This window comes from Venturia canescens, chromosome 5, assembly GCF_019457755.1.
Source record: "Venturia canescens isolate UGA chromosome 5, ASM1945775v1, whole genome shotgun sequence".
NCBI lineage: Eukaryota > Metazoa > Arthropoda > Insecta > Hymenoptera > Ichneumonidae > Venturia > Venturia canescens.
Window position 1 is genome coordinate 4,126,968 of NC_057425.1, and position 17,316 is coordinate 4,144,283.

The following is a 17,316-nucleotide window of genomic DNA, read 5'->3' on the forward strand; positions in this document are numbered from 1 at the left end:
GAAGTTCTCACGAGTGAATTTTGTGAATAAAACTTTGGTAAAATGAACACTTTTTAGTTGATCGAACCCCGCAGTGAGAATCACTGTAAATTATGGAAAATGACCCACGATGAGTGGCCAGAATACGTCACGAAGTTTGAATTCTGTATTGAATTCCGGAAGCACGGGATCCGCATTAACAAAAAGAATATCCAAATCCAAGTTGCATCATAATAGGCATACATAAATAATAAAATTCGAGTGAGTTCATGGAAGAGTGGTCAGAGAGGCGTAAAATTCAAGTCACGCGATTATAACGCAATTCGTTTAGTGTTAGTGTGTTTATCTGTTTAAAAAATGCTGGGACGAGGATGTTACAAATTGGCTGTACGTGGTGAACCATATTTTTCATTTTACATTATCAGTGTGGCACGATCATCAGTGCTGTGGGTGGCTCTCATGGCATTTATACATCGGAATAGTGGCTGAGAGAGAAAGAGAGTGGGGGGAGAGGAAGAGGGAGCCAGGGAGGGATAAGATCGGCGGAAGATCGTAGATCAAACATGTAAAACGCATACGAGGTTTCGAAGGGGGTTGTTCTTGATGCACTTGTATATACGCGCTATTATATGGCTCACACTTGCATCGTCGCTTCAGGGGGGAACGTGAAACGTTGCTTTTATTATACATTCGCTGCGATAAGCGAATGAGAGAGTGAACCCGAGAGCAGGAGCGAGAGAGAGAGAGAGAGAGAGGGAGAGGTTTGAGGGCTCACGCTTTTCATGATGAGTACACGAGTAAAGGGGTAGATATGTCCGTGTTATAAATGTCAGTATTATGCGGGAGGCATCTTTCTCTCTTGAGCTTTGACTCGGGCGAGAGCCAACTCGGTGCACTGCCTTGCCACAAATCGGGACTTAAACTTGGAAAATCTAATTGCAGAAGGCATGAGCACAGCAGTTGAGCGAACGTCATGATACATGTGTATATACGTTACATAGATAAATACATATATTTGAGGGCATGGGAGTGAGAAAGGCGTATTTCTCGGGGATTCACATGCCCAACGACGTTAGTCAACACCCTTGGAGTTTTAAGCCTCCGAATATAATGCACGGCACCGTTTCCGACCAGGCGGACACGTAAATCAATCAAGAGGCCCGCGGAACTCGTTATATATATTTGCATGGGTGTATATAAGCGTTGCTTACTCGTCTCGAAAGGTTACGCAAACAGCTCGCTGGAAGATAATGCTCGAGAACATTCAGCCTGCGAGCACAAACGCTTATGCAATCGTGGATGCGCTGCTTTACTGTTTTCTTACGGGAATTTCGTCTTTATGAATTGTGATAAACGAATTGAAACTCTCTCGAAAGTCGTGTCCTGCTGGAATCACCAGCGGATAATTAACTAGACGCATTCCGCAGATTAGCCTGATCTTATGTGTATTTTTATGCGGAGAATAAATTCATCGAATCCTTACATCAGGCACGGAGCCTTCGTATGAGTAATGCGTGCGCGTACGAACCCGGAGGGAATGATAAAGTTGCAGGTATTACACCCTCGTTGCATCAATTCCAACAACTGCGCTATTTTACTGCACACTGTTTTCTTACCGGCGCCCGCGCCCGCGAGTATAGACCAGACGATCCGATCCGATCCTATCGTTTTTGCCACCCGCCGCTTTCCTTCCGTCTACCTACGGGCTTGTGTGTATGAAGAAAAGCATTCGAGTTGCATCAGCGAACGCGCATGCGAGTTTCAATTATGCCACCTTTTCCTTCACCGCCCATCCTTTTTGCTTGTTTTCGACGCTCCATTTTACTTTGATTCTCGTTCGTGTAATCTTTCATCAGAAAAAAACTTTCAAACCACTCGGAATCCAAAGAGATTTTTATCCTTTTTTTAAACAACGCTCAGAATTTATAATTTGAAATAATAATGAACGAGAGAATCCAAGAAACATTAAATCTCGAGTCATTCACAAAGAATTGTCGGAGACAAATGCCGTAAACGCCGTATTCCGCACGGAGAAAACGCATTTGTTTTACATCGTGAGGAATATATTATTTTTCAAGAATTTTCAAAGTATTTAAGCACCGATTACAAACAGCGTAGTATTTTTTGAATTTTCCTATTTTTCGACACTCTAATCCTAAACAGCTTTATGTCGATAGCAAAAAGTGAACTATATTTCGTTTTGTTTTCGAGTCTTATTCATCAAATCAGACTAGCACTTACTGCCGACTGCAAATTTATTATGAATCACAAATTTTCATTGGCAGCATAGTAAATTCTATGATAAATACACGAATATACACCAAATACATTTGATATTTTGCCATACACATAATTTTTTTTAGGGTAGCCCGAGCATACTTTTTACAATATATAAACATTTGAAGTGACTGAAAAGATATTTTACTATGCTCATTGAGACTAAAAAGACTCTCGAGTCTTCCTCTAGGATCTTCGTTCTCGTTTTCTCCGCGCGGTAAACCACCGCAGTCGTTTTCTTTCGTGGGTTTCTCAGTCCTGGAACGTTACACGAGTATTAAATAATGAATCATTTATTCGTTCAATATTTGTGACGTCACGAGAGGAGACACACAATATTCGTGACCATGGTCGTCCCCGTAGAAAATAATACTCGTCACGTTCGCGTTATGAAAAGAGCGCGATGAAAAGCGAAGAAAAAACACGCCGGCGAGGAGTATCGTATCGCTCATAGCATGAATGAATATAAAAATATTTATTTACATATGGTGGACACACGATATCACGCTTCCCGTTCACGTAAAAGCAAAACTTTATGGGTGGGAACTGACTGGTGCGGTGGATGCTCGACGGTGGTCCGGCTCGACAGGAAAGAGGTCCACCGCAACTATCATAATACCGGGAGTATCCGGGGTGCGTGTAACTCCGCGGGGACACACGACGAGAGCATGTCCCGTGTACGATGTTCCATACTGGCTAATATGTGCGTGCATTTACATGTAAATCAATATATGCATGTGCACCATTCAATCGAACGCATTACGTCACCGGTCGCATGTGTGTGTGTGTGTTTTAAATGGAATAAAACGTACGGCGATCATTGTAAATGCGGAAAAGGATCGTCGTCACGGTAATCGCGTCATTCGCTGGATTACATTTTATTACTTTTCATTACAGAAGATAAAGAGAACTCGTTCGATGCGAGTAGATGACACTGATGTGTCTGCAAACAATCGTCGAAGCATCACGAATGGAAATCCTCTCAAAAAAGTCAATCTTCCGAGTCTCATCCTACATTCTTGCTCGATCAAATGATCAGTGATTTTCGAATGACGAGCACGAGTCGAAACGACCCAGAAGCCAGCAGCGATGGATTCAAAAGTGTTTGAGTATTAGAGGCAACCTTTGATGGAAATAACGCCGAGACGAAGTTTACTTTGGGGCGAAGCCACGGATGAGAAGGGTTTACATGCATTTCGTGCAATCCGTAGAGAGAGAGAGAGAAAGAGCGAGTGAGAGGGCGCCCTCGAAGATAGCGAATAGGTGATACAGCATCGTCGAACTTACCAACGGCATGCACCCACGCTATTAACGCCGCGGTTACATCGCGGTTACATGCCACTAACACACCAGTATACATGTGCTGTATATTGTAAGATACATACGAATCAGCGTCTCATTGTTAAATGGGCGTAACTCGTGGGATAGAAGCCACTGAGATTGATGTAAGAGCGTCCCTTTGCCGGGGGTTTCGTCGATTCATATACGTTTGCTTTACAGTAAAACATCGTACAGGCGTTTGCATACATATTTGTGAGTACGTTAGTTTACGTGGCCCTCTCGTGCAACTCAGGAAGTTACTTATCCACGCTTCGCCCGATGCTCCAACATCACAGACGCACCGGCTGACACAACGAAAGCATCGGTTTCAATGGTCGTGTGTACAAGTCCAACGTGAGTGTATTTTCGTACGTTTGTGTGTACATGCTTTCGTAGCAAAGGACACCTTCGCACCTACATCACTTCCATACCACCGGTGATATATTATTTAAGAGCGTTATGCTAATAAACCCCGAGCGGCTGGCTGCAAGAACATTATTTCTGAAAGAGCACTGTACATAACGATCCGAGAGCCGAATGTGCACGTGAAATAGATAGGGAAGAAGAGAGAGAGAGAGAGGCAATGATCGAGAGAACGAGAAAGGAACTGAGCCAGAGGCGTCGGAAATCGTGGTGTGAAATGAATAATTTCCATCAAGACTACAAGCCCAGGAATAGCTCGCTGCTCCTATAGGTACTTAGACTCTCCTTACCCCCCCCCCCCCCCCCCCCCCGCACCTCTCCCGCTTACCCTCAGAGAGACTAAGACTCGACTCGGTACTATGTAACAAATGTTTCATGAATTATAGTCAACAGCATAAAATTATTCTTCAGTTCTCAACGTGGCTAGGGAAAGGAGGAAACAGTGGAGAAGTGGAGAATTTTTTTTCGATCTCATGCTTGTAGATTCATGAGAATTTCAACATAAATTGTTGTGGTGAACAGCATTTTTGAATAATTACTCAAAATTCTACTTCAAGAAACATAACAACGTCGTTATGTAGGTTGAAATAAAATTGGAGTAAATAGAACGAAGTTGCAAAGGGAAATACGCAGTCGATGATGATAAACATCTACAGTATTGCAGCCTCTTTCCTGTTCGAACGTCTCCACTGTTCGCAGTCGTTCTAACGAGTTATCGTATCACTCTGACAGCTGCAAATGTTTATGGGAAAGCATTTTTACGTGGTCGACATTAATATTTTGAACTAAACTCATTCTTTTCTTCAACAATACTCTGACTAAGTTCGATTGAGTTTCTACTAACTGGTTTTGCGTGGAATTCTTCTCAATCAGGACCAATCGTACAAAATGATAGCACATATGATAAGGAAAAATGACAAGCCCCCGAAGGCGACGCCATTTGACTTCGACAAATTGCACGGAGAATCTGTAAATGAAACGATTCACCTTCTGACTAAGCTTCACATTTGGGGGATTCCGCTAGATATTTTTTAATTATATTGTACCAAAATTGCGATACTTGCCTGCAGGGATGGAACAGAAGACCTTGTGCTGCCTGCCATCGAAAATTTGCTGTAACGAAAGTTCCTTGGATACGAGACCAGCAGTTCGTTCCAACAACTCCAATTGATAGCAACGAATGGCATCGAAACTCGTACTACTCGTCAGATTTAACGACAATATCGTGTGTTTACACTCCTCGTTGCACGACAAACCTTTCCAGTCCCATTTCCCAGGATAATATACTCTGCAAAAAGAATGATAGGCAAGAAAAATGGACTGGAAATCAAGAGAGCATTGAAAGATGACACGAACCTTTCTGCGGGAAGGAATCGATGATTGGATTTGTTGCCGAATGCGATAAAAATGCCGCAAGATTTCGCTTCACTGCATTCCGGCCCAGTCCATCCATGATTGCACCAGCACGTTCCATTATTCTTAGACCAGGTGCCATTGCTGTTGCAGTTTTCATAGACGTGAGTTACAGGAAGCTGCAGCTGACATTGGTCAGGTGCGATGCATGATGACCCAATGGGACATTGAGGCCTGCAGTATGGTTGACAATTAAACGATTTTGTGGCATTGGTTGCTTCGTAGGTCAAGATGTACCCTTCGTTACAGATGCAGGTACCAGGCCCGATGCAATTCCCATTGAAACAGCCCCCTGAACAAATGGGCGTGCAAACATGGCCGAGCTGATTTAAATTAGACGATTTTTCGTAACCATCCATACACTCGCAGTGGTCCGGCAGCGAGCACACCGCATTGACGCAATCCTTATGGCAAATTGGCTCGCACACGGAGCTGTCATTTTTCGATGGTTTGTAGCCTTCGGCGCAAGTGCATACGTTCGGATAACTACAGAAAGCGTTGACACAATTTTTCTCGCAAACGGGAACACATCGGGACACGTTCGTTAGATGATCTGGGAGAGTTTCGAGTCTGTAGCCAGGATCACATTCACACGTGTCAGGAGCAGCACAAAAAGCGTTTCGACGACAGCTCGGCGAGCACGAAGGTTCACATGTAAAATTATTGCTCAAGAAAATACGTGGACTCAACGTGGATTCAACGCTGATACTCGTCGTTCCCGAGTCGCTATCCGGAAATTCTACTTTAAACGGCAAAGTTGGATCGTTCATGAGAGCAGCTCTGTTGACGACTTCATAGCCAGTATCACAAACACACATATTCGGTAAGAAACACGAAGCGTTTTTACCACAACCTCGAGAACCTTCGTAGCCAATCGAAGCACACGACGGTTCACAGCTAGCTCGATCATCTGCAGCGACGTAACCAGGATCACAATCGCAGACATTCGGCGCTTTGCATGCGCCGTTCTTACAACCACTGACGCATATTGGTCTGCATTTGAGATTCGGATGCGGGCGCTCAGTTTTGTATCCTTCGCAACAATAATGTTTCTGATCCCAGTCTGTGTAACCCTGGAATATTATCAATAGTTTTAAACAAACAACGAATAATTCTCAAAAGTTTTTTTCTTTTTTTGCTGAGATTTCCATCATACTTTATGACTTTAAATTAATATTGCTTTCGAAAGAATAACGAGTGGAATATTTTGAAGTTTTCTATTATACTCTACGTTAAAAAAACACCGAATTTACAAAACTAGCGAGTACAATGGAAATAAGCTTTTCAAAGATCGTTTCCTCATGTTTCGAGACTCTTATAATATTCGCACCTCAATTCGATAATTTATCCTCCATCTTGTTTCGTATACCCACAAAAATTTGCGGTACCTGTACGGCTCATTATAACTCACATACCGCGTTCGATGAACCCTGTAGTTAATGCAGCCAGTAAATTAGAGTATCGAATAATTTATTGGTTTATCTATCGAAAAAAGTAAACCAGCTCTGGATGAAAGACATACCTGAAATTTGTCGTGCAAATCCCTGGATCGGTCGATCGTGCGAATATTCCCAGTGCAGTGCAATTACTCCGCAGGAAAACATATAGAAAAAGCGTGAGATAAGAGTATAATTTGAGACAATTGAAGGTCATTGTCTGTGAAAATTCTCAAGTGGAGACACAACACCGAGATCCTCGTTCCCATAAATTTCACTAATTTTTTTTCTAGCCGATGTATCGCAACGAACGTTTGCATACGCGATATTTTATTTTGACAGAAGCACAAACGTCGAATTCCGAATGACAATTGATTGCTCCAGTGAAAGTTGGCGAGCTATAAATAGCTTTTTTCCTATACGGAGTAGAGTATACGCACATTATTTTTTTCTCGAGAGCTTATCGGCTCTGACAGGATGCAAGCAGTGATGGAAGGACGAGTATATTCGTTATCTTTAAGCAGAATAAAATGATCATTGACTCTCTCGTTTTTTAACAATCGCGTGGTTAATCATTGCGGTCGTTTATCTGTTTGGGTCACTTTGAATCCGGTTACTCGCACGTTCCTAGTGGCATTTTCTCCATATTTCTCGTTCGATATTTCATTTTATTGTAAAGACCGAAAAACTGCGAACAGTCAATTGTGGCGAAAGGATCATGCCATATACATAAGGCGCGTGTTTTAACGAGGGAAGGTAACACACGTAAGACCATACGGGAGAGTTCCGATGCGCATATTCGTCGCACGTTTCGTTTACTCGGAAATTGATACGGGCGTCTGTCGCATAACACATCCGATTCTTAATAAAGCGTGTGCGCTACTCTCTCCTGCTCTCTCGCTTCCGAGAACGCGATGAAAAATATGTTTTTGCGCGCATCAGGCACGCGCGATACGTGTGCCGATTATATTATAATATCCCGCTGATGCGAGACGGAGAAGGACAAAGAAAGCATATCGATACAGGGAAAAAATGTGTTTGCTTCTTCCATAACTTCAACGATGCATATGCTGCACCTCGAAAAAGCGCCTCGCTGCGTATATCGCCAAGATTAAATGCTATTCAACGACAGTTTTATGGACGATACATTACGGTTGATCAATCCTTTTTCCACCGATATTACCAATGCATTTCGTGTACTGGTCTGCCTCGTTCAAATTGTGTAGAGAAAAAGATCCGACGTCGCCCGTGTCATTGTTGTGGTTGGGCGGAGACGTTGAAAAACCAAAATACCCTCGTTAAGCATCTGACCATAAAAACTTTTTGACATGCCATATTTGAGTGAGTTTTCTGGTAAAAAATGACCCGTTGATCACTTTTCAATGGTTCTAACAGACTAGGGTGTGGAATCGCTTTTTAATTGCTTGTTCTGGATCAGCTTTTACGCTTAAAACCCGAAGATATAAAGCGCTTCGAAAGCGTTCACATGGACTGTGAAATTAGTAGAACGAAATATGGGTCAGGTTGCCAGAGAAGGAAACAAAAGGGAGAGAGAAAGAGAGACATGAAAGCAACGTTACAGAGATTGTTTAGATTTGCTAACTAGATTTGCCATAAGGTGAGTTATGTGTGTGCGTTGTGCAGGGCGCAGACTTTCATAAATGGCTGCCCCGCCTCATCCGCTTGAATGTGTACCGTGACTGTGCCACGGTGCACGTGAGGCTCGATAAAACCTGACCGAAAGAACGGCACCGAGAGAGAGAGAGAGAAAGAGATTTTGAAACGGAAGCAAGCAATTTGTTCTCATTTAAGTTCTTTTTCTCTCTCTCTCTCTCTTTTTTCTTTTACAAAATTGTTCAACTCGCAGATCGGTATTCACGTTTTGTTGTCCGTCACAGTTTCTCCGTGTCATATATAAGCGCGCATAATATCGCATCAACGTCGGAATCCTCGTTTAGCGGCAACCGCCCCCTCCACTTTCGATGCATTAAAAGTCATTAGGCATGGGAAGAATCGTCGTCGCGCGCATTCAAGCCCGCGGTATTCCATCCGGCTTTTATTATTAAACTCTCGCCCTCGCAGCCGTTTACCCGTTGGACATACCCATCCGAGCTGTATTGATACATCAACTCCTATTTATATTCCATACGCGCACCTATTCCAATGAAAATACCTAATGCCACAATAGACATCCAGCAATCATCGGTAATTCCTCGTCGAAATATACCTTCGTGTGCCCACTGTCCTGAACAATCGTTTTTCAAGTGCCAGCGATCGTTGTCAGGTATAATAAAAAAGCCACACAAATTCATCCTCAATTGAAGTCCAGTGAATTGGGAAAAAAACTTCAAATGTGAATCACACCGAACGGGGTCAAAGCAGAAGATTGAACGTGCTGGCTCTTCACAAGCGTGCTTAACTGTAATTTTTGCTCCACGTCAAGAATATGTATTCGAAAATCAATTGACATAGAATTGAAACTTTTGAAAGAACAGAAAAAATTATGTTCCGACTGTGGCATAAAAACGTTGAACGCACGTACGCAGCTGGCCCCCAAAGGGTTTTATTTTTTTCATTTAGATTTTTAAGCTCAGTTAAGTACAAACCACCCACGTTATGAAATTCTGTTCGGTACATTTGCACAAAATGAGAGCGTATGCGCGACAATGTACGTTGTATACGTTTATAGCGGTGTGTAAAATTATGCACATAGAGCTTCGAGAGTATGTGTGCAAAAATAAAAAGCTCTTTCGAATGCTCGCGCATCCGCGATCCCTAATTCATATTCCTGCACCTGACTGACCTCTTATTCTTCTCCGAGTCTCATTTAACACCCCCGCAGGCGTTGGATATGCTCGCACGGTTCGCCATCTTTCTCTCGCGTGCGCGCACAAAACACCTTATTTCCATCTATACGCGGAGTTGCAATGCTCGCTCCACCTGCGCCCTCTTCTTTATTTTCTGTCTTTCTTCCTCTCGCCCTTACAGACTCGATTGTTCCTCGGCACGTGCTACTTCCCAATTCTTCTTTACGACTCTGCCACTAATTTTTATTTGAATATTATTAAATGCTTCCACCCCGGAGGAAGGTGTGCAAAAACCAGCCGAAAATGAATAGCATCACAAAAGGTGATACACTTATGGACACAGGTGCAAATCCAACGAGCTCATTGTTACACTACTTTTGTGCAGCCAGCCTCGAACATTCGTTGCTACTAACGGAGATTCACTTTTGAGATACGCGAATAATGTGTGCTCCGAGGAAACATTTAATTGATTTTCTCAAAACGCGTTATCGTGCTTCATCATTACTGTTATAAGTGGAGTGAAAACGGTGCTTTGGAAACGACAATTACAATAATAGAATCGTCGTAACTTTAAAAATCCGTGCGCGCAATATCGAATTTTGCGAGTTTTGTTGTTGTCGTTTCATCGATATTCTGATTGGGCTCTAATACGTCTAAATGTAGCTTTTGACTGCCATGAGGAGCTAACTGACAATATTTCTGGTCGGATTATAATTTTTATGCTTGCAAGTCCCATATACGTAACCAACATACATGACATGTCGGAAAATGTGTGATCCTTAATTAACCTGAAAAATTCCATACGCTTATTTGGAAATGACAGGCACGTACGAAAGAACCAACGTTTAGTCGTCATAATGAAATGATTTTTCGTCTTTTAAGGTGCCTGAAAAGTACAGCTAAAAGGAATCAAATGGTTTTTCAATATTAAAAAAACCACATATGAATTCTAATTTTCATGGTATATGTATTCATTATAAAATTGTTTCTAATGGTTCCCTCATGCAATCATAATCTTACATTCCATTCCAGAACTTCTTTGGTGTACAAGCAGTTAGATGCAATCAATGACTTAATTTATTTAAATTGCTTTATCAGAAACTTTATTAATGGTTAATTAAAATACATTAGAAAGCAGGATTTATTGATTGAAATTAAATAAGCATTTTTATCAAAATCACCTGGTGTAGGTTCGGTAGAATTTTTATTTTTCAACAATTTGATAAACATGATATATTTGTTTAGAAAACCCGGCTGAGCTAGTGATATTAAATTCATAGTTGTCGATTCTTGGTGCAGCAAAATTTTCGAAAAAGGCTTCGAGGCTTCAGTCCTTAAAGTCCAGTTGCCACGATTTCGAAATATTCTAATAAATCGCTGAAATAAGTCTGAAGGATTTATTCACATTGCATAAAGGGCCGGTAAGCCTTACATGAAAAGTCATGCACTCCGGTAACTCGGTATCTTCACGTGCCTCGAGAGCGTACAGTGAACAAGACACGAAATAAGAAGCGTTTGAGCGCGAGCTGGAATTAAAAACTCGCTGGACAGGTGCGCGTATTCGACGACAGCGCGGTGGTCTCACTCTCGCTCTATCTTTTTTCATTTCCCGTTCCGTATATCCGTCGATGAAGGTTTCACGCGTCTGCGACTTCATGTTTTCTATTTCGAGCAGACACAATAATTGGAATGACAAGACTCCAGTATTTTTTAAACGTGTGTCACCGAATATTCGAGATCAGGAGTAATTGCGAAGGGGATTGGATTCTCAAAGTTGAGAAAAATGTCAGAAACGAGCCGAATGTTGAAAATACGAATTCTCAATTTCAACGAGTCTCCTTTGAACCTCGGCGCTGTTAATTTAAACGAACAAAATCGCTTTTACTGTGGAAGTAGCGATGCATCGAGACGGATAATTATCAGAAGCGTTTTCACTTTCCCCACAAAATCCCAATCAGAAAACCGACGAATCGCGTTCTTCCTTCTCCGGATATTTGTGTCATGTCTAAAGCGTATGTGCGTAGAGCTCAAGCGATTGTGTCTTTCGTACGAGTGACGAAATGAAATTCGCAATAGGCGTGAGCAAACGCGGAAAAATCCACGCTCTTGTCTAATTAATAATCAAGAAGCTAAATGAGTGAAGAGATTGCGTTGCCAGGCTGATGCAACTGATGCACACATGCACATAAACCTCAACAAAACACTATTTTGCAAAGTCATTTTACGCTCATTTAAGTCTTTCTCAATCGTCCTTATCTCTTTATTTTTTTCTTTTCAACGGAAATAATGCTTCACACGTCTCAGGGAGGACTCTCTCTTTCGGTAAAGTCCTTCGAAACCCTCTTGCTCGAGAGCCAAACCAGTTGAAAAACGACATGAAAACTTTGCATTATTTAGTGGATAACAAAGTCAGCTGAAGCCAAACTTAAATCTCGTGCTCTTTTTTATTTTCTTTTCAGACCATCTGCATCCCTGAATTCTGAAAGTTTTAACTGTAAGCTCGATACAAACAAGCAGGGAGAATATTTTGATGAGAAATAGGAAAATAGTCAGCAGATCAAAGCTCATCGATTTCGATAGCATCACTCTTCATAGCTATTCTGCCCCGATACATCAATAGTTATCGCATTTGTTGGCTTACTACGCCCATATTCTTACACACACACACGCACACATGAACGTGTGTATACAATTGCTCATTCGTACAGTATACGGCTATATCAACTGACCCGAATACGTGTATACGTTCGGGCTTCGCGAGGGCTTTATCAAATATACATGCGGATCGGGCGAATCTCTCGACGGAAATGGAAACTAGCAAATATCTAGTTGTTGGGAATTCGAATACGTGAATTGCGAGAGAGGAGAAGAGGAGGAGAGAGAGCTGGAGAGGAGGCAATCGATTTTCGTGGTATACGTAACATAAATAAACTGTGGGATTGTCTACCTTTTCGTGTGGAGTATAAATACTGAAAACTCAATAAAATCCATGCGCCGATTTTTTCGATGGGATCGATATTTTGGACGCTCAGTTTAACGAACTTTGGGAATCGGCATCATTTATTGAGAAGTTTCGAACCTTTAGAGACACTGTTTTGTGAATAATTATTGATGTTTTGATTGTTCACAGGATTTGATTAGCTCTTCGGTATTTGTTTCAATCTTTCTTTTGGAGAATCTTATAGCTCTGATAGTTTTGATAGTTCTGATAGGTTTTAAAAAATTTACGTGAGCCAGGAATAAGTAAAGATGTCTCCCCTCGACTGTGGATTACGATGTAACTGATACAGGAAACTCTGCACAGGGTTTTATGGACACATCGCTGATGCTCGAACGAGAATTTAGGCTCTCGTGGAACATCACGAGACAGCAACAACACGCTTACTTGCTAAACACGTTTGAGCTATCGTTTATGCACGGTTAACTCGAACACCCATCGGTAGTTGGAAGGATACTCGCCATCAACCAGCTCCACTAACGGATCCGGCATTGTCCTAGCTCCGTCAGAAATAAAGGGACGAAAGCCACCGAACGCAAAGTGCATCGTGGAAAACGTACCGTTTTCATTCAATGAGAACTCTTTCGGGGTTTTTGAACTCGAAATGTTTATGAAAATTCTTTCAATCGATGTGCTTGATCAAATTAATTTGTACACAACAATTCACCGCTCCGTTGTCCCATCGGCGCTCCGCGAAAACTTCTGATTCATACGAGCGATGAAAACATTGTCAAAAACTGAAAAAAGGTTCCTTTGGTTTAAAAAAATTCGAAAGGAGACGAAACTCGATAAATTTTATCGACACCTGACAGTCGAAGTAAAACTGCAGAATTTTGAAAGCCCAATCGATTTTGTATCGGACGATTAAATCTTCGTAGTCAATCTTCATAGTCCAGTTGAACAAAAAGTCTACAAAAGTCGATTCGCAACTTCGACAAATCGACGACTCCGTTATTTCTCTCCCCCCTCTCCTCTCATAAAATGATTTTCAGAAGAGCAAACCACACTAAAATCATATTTTACAGAGTTCAATGTGATTGAAACGCAATTCGATCAGCTGCAATTGATATTAAAAAGTCGATGGATAACCGTTTTGTTATGACCAGTTTTATTTTCACACGTCGATGAAAAGCGAGCGCGTAAGTAAGGGTAGGATGTGGAAGACACAAGACGAGTACGATCCCACCTCGACGTACGTTACGTTGGATACATGCGGATAGGAAGCCCGGTGTATTAACGGGGTCAAGAGGGAGGCGAGGTAGAGGCAACACGCATCAAGTGAACACTGCGCGCCAGTCGATGACTCTTGGCTAACATGGTTTCTGCATTAGATCGACGTGTTCTTCATTACGAACAATACCGAGGTTATACACCATAAACCGGGACAAGTCTTGGCGTAAATAGCAACGTCAGAAGAAGATAGACCGAGTGGTAGGAAACGGTTTGTTATACTCGCTGATGCTTCCTGTCCACGAATATGGACTGCTGAGGAAGCGAGCGGTAGTGTAACCACCGAAATCCGGGTTTACGTTGAACGAGGAAATTCTAAAACGCAGGTGTACCTCCAATAATGGCTTTCCATAAAACTTTGCATTAGATAATGTCTCACTCAGCTTTTACGCGAAATTTCCTCGACCATTGACCAGAGTTTTTTTTTTTTTTACTTTTTTTTTATCTTTGAGAGGAACTGCGAGGCGATGCGTTCGTGTTGACTGATGACTGTAACGGGACCTTTTTGCATCCTGAATAACGAACACGAGATTCGTTGTTGCACGCAGGTGCAAATGGGTGGGAAACAAAAGTATGGTGAATGAAGCGACTTATGATCGTCACACTGGTCACGTTGTAAATCAAGGTCATCCGATCAGAATGAAGTAGAATTCTTTTTTCAGACACGAGCTTAGCGTTGTGATATGGAATTCTATGGATAAGAAACGAAGGAAATTGAATTCTTATGAACAATGATAAAAGCTGGTGATATTACTCATAGTTTGACCTGCACAAGCTTATTGGGAGAAGATACGAAAGGGGAAAACTGAAGGGAGTGGTAAGCAAGCTGAAGGAGAGAGGGAAAGAGAAAAGTACGAGGAAAAAGAATCTGGCGGAATGAATGTCCAGCAATCTTGATATAAGTAATGCATTTCTTTTATGTCTCTTCGAGATAAAGAATAATGGATGGTTGCTCGAACCTCACTTTTCGAAGTCGGGGATTTTTTTTTTCTCGCTCGGATAGAAATCCGCGGGGACAATAATAAGCCGTGAAATCCTTGGACGTCATAAAAATATATCACTTGAATATAATATTTTATCCCCTTCGAGGATCGATACCGATGGGGAAAAAAATGTTTCATTTTCTGTTGTAACTCGAGAATAACGATTGTCAATTCACATTGAAATCATTTTCTAAACTTTAAGTGAGTGAAAAATAAATAAAAAATATAGTTAAACTCTTTCTAACAAATGAATTTGCATTTGTTTCATCCATAAATCGATTGAAATTAATTCCACCACTAAAGAATGCTCCTCTTTTTTTTTTTTATAGTCTCGACAAAAACGATGCTCGCGATTGAAAAAAGTATCGAATCTTCGAGAAAAAAGTTCCAACACACTGCATACACGCTCACTCGTAGTACACCCGCGAAGAGAGTGTATTCGATACAGAGACTCGTGGGTGACATATGGCAGGCTCTGAGCCAGAATCACCCGGACGGACGGGACTTGATGGAGTACTCGAGGCATTCGCCACGAGAGACTTCCCTCAGCTCTTGCCCCTCGCCGCATCACGTAGCCTTTTGCTCTTCTGTCGGAGACCTTGTCCAACTTCCATGCAAACCGAAGGAAACAGTGATTGGTCACTCAACGAAGCAGGAAGAAAAAATAATTGGGAGTTTTTATGTTTCGTTTATAAACAACGATGAGTTGGATAGACCAACGAAAGAATATCAAATCTTATGAAACAACGAGAAGCAAATTTAAAAAAAAAAAAAAAAAAAAAAAAAAAATCTTTCAAGTTGGAACAAAGTATGGTGGATGGAATTCTTCTGTTGTTTATTGAACCAAATTATTTGTCGTTCTGGAGAAATGTAGAATCCTCTCTATTTTTGTTCAGTTAAAAAGTTTTTGTTCGACGAACCGAACGTTTCCTCAATGTATTTAATTGACGATCGATAAAAGTAACTGTGAAGCACTCTCGAACGCTCGATTGCGGTTTGAATCGTATCAGAAGTTGACTGTTGAAAGAAAAACAGTAAATGTGGCTAATAACTGAGCCGAACGCATTTACAATGCTTTGAGAGCTGAGAAAAAGAGAAGACTCGAGGCATGCGAGCGTTCCGAAGACCGGCTCACTGAACCCTGAATAACGTGGCTTTCCATCCATCCGCTACGACTTCTTATCAAGGAAATATCATTTTATTTCATTTATGGCAATATCTACGGGGGAGAGGAACGCGTGAGAGGCTTTTCCCTCGAGCTGGCTATGGTCAGTGACTGTTTTATGGGGATCTTCGAAGATATTGATACATAAACGCGTTTATATTATCCGTAGAGATTTTTACTTCCACGTGTCACACTGTGTTGGACGAACATCGATTTCGTGAGTGCGTTCCTTCGATAAACGTTTTTTCCAGGGAATAAAATTGCAAGTTACCTCCGATGATTTTCGTCGATAAAGAAGAGCGATCGTTCGAGAAACGCGATAAGATAATCCGCTTCTGAAATTCGCTTATTTTTGCTTCACGATCTTATGAAGCTCCAAAATAAATTTGACGTCACGGTCGTTTCAGGGAATTTAAATCGACGAAATTATTTATGATGAGACTCCCATGGCCACGCAGAAATTCGTATAAACATTCATCTTCAAATCTGCTTAGGAAAAAAAAACAGCACGACGACAAAGTGAGAAACAGCGTTATATATATTAGCTTGGGATATCGATCGGATCGGCATTCGATAGATTTCTCCGGATTCAACCTCGTTTTGACTAAATAGGAATATATCGACTTTTATAGAAATCCAGTCGTACGCTCAGAGGCCGGGTCCGCCTTACTCGGAAGAAAACGTCAAAATTGATATTCCTCGCGCTCGCCGCTCGAGCTCGCTCGCTCGCGTATAAACCCAGAATTCGATATTTCACGTGGTATGGATTATCTATAGATATATCATTTCTATACAGACACGGGCTCGTGTAAACTTTGAGCGACAATATTCCAAGTTTCGGCTCGCCTACGTCATTTCAAATCGTACGAAAAATTCAACGCGTTGGAATAACTTTGGCGACGAAAAATCGAAATAACTATTCGAGATTATAATGTTTGACGTGGCCCTGATTTATCGGCAATTTCGAGACAATTTTTTTATCGATTGTGCTTAGATAAAATACGAAGCAACGGAATAAAAAATCTTCGAATCATTGGAACTCGACGCTTTTGAATTCTTCTTGATCGAGCGAAAGAAAATAATTAAAATTCAAGTTCCAGCGAGACAAGGAGAAAGGAAAAGAAACTTGGATTGATTCCCGACGATCCGATTCCCTGAAATGTTGTACTCAACATTTTCGGAAATTCCCATTCCTCTATGCTGTTTTCTGAAGCTTGAAGCGAAGCAGAATTTCGGAGGGGCAAAAAGTCAATTGAAACAGATTTGTTTCTTAATAAAAGAAAAT

The 17,316-nt window shown here is 41.5% G+C and overlaps 1 protein-coding gene across 3 annotated transcripts; it reads right to left on the minus strand.

Annotated features, from left to right (window-relative positions):
* Positions 1 to 2,281: 2,281 nt before the first annotated feature.
* Positions 2,282 to 7,201, minus strand: LOC122411095 (multiple epidermal growth factor-like domains protein 10). 3 transcript variants are annotated; one of them, XM_043419635.1, is made up of 7 exons: positions 6,935 to 7,201; positions 6,743 to 6,842; positions 5,650 to 6,485; positions 5,356 to 5,586; positions 5,064 to 5,287; positions 4,844 to 4,966; positions 4,335 to 4,731 (listed from the first exon to the last, which is right to left on the minus strand). In XM_043419635.1, exons 1-6 carry the CDS (start codon positions 7,063 to 7,065, stop codon positions 4,869 to 4,871), a joined length of 1,620 nt encoding a protein of 539 aa, XP_043275570.1. In that variant the 5' UTR covers positions 7,066 to 7,201; the 3' UTR covers positions 4,335 to 4,731; positions 4,844 to 4,868. The 3 variants fall into 3 exon arrangements, with proteins under 3 accessions (XP_043275569.1, XP_043275570.1, XP_043275568.1); XM_043419634.1 differs by lacking the exon at positions 4,335 to 4,731 and adding an exon at positions 2,282 to 2,514 and having other exon boundaries at positions 5,356 to 6,485; XM_043419633.1 differs by having other exon boundaries at positions 5,356 to 6,485.
* Between the last annotated feature and the right edge of the window lie 10,115 nt (positions 7,202 to 17,316).

What these genes read in the sequence shown, in the direction of transcription:
- LOC122411095 (XM_043419634.1), bottom strand. Translation starts at nt 7,065, where the DNA reads ATGACCTTCAATTGTCTCAAATTATACTCTTATCTCACGCTTTTTCTA. An exon ending in ATTTGCACGACAAATTTCAG is followed by an intron (nt 6,843 to 6,934) that starts GTATGTCTTTCA and finishes CATTAACTACAG; the next exon opens with GGTTCATCGAACGCGGTATG. An exon ending in CTTCTGTTCCATCCCTGCAG is followed by an intron (nt 4,967 to 5,063) that starts GCAAGTATCGCA and finishes TTTCATTTACAG; the next exon opens with ATTCTCCGTGCAATTTGTCG.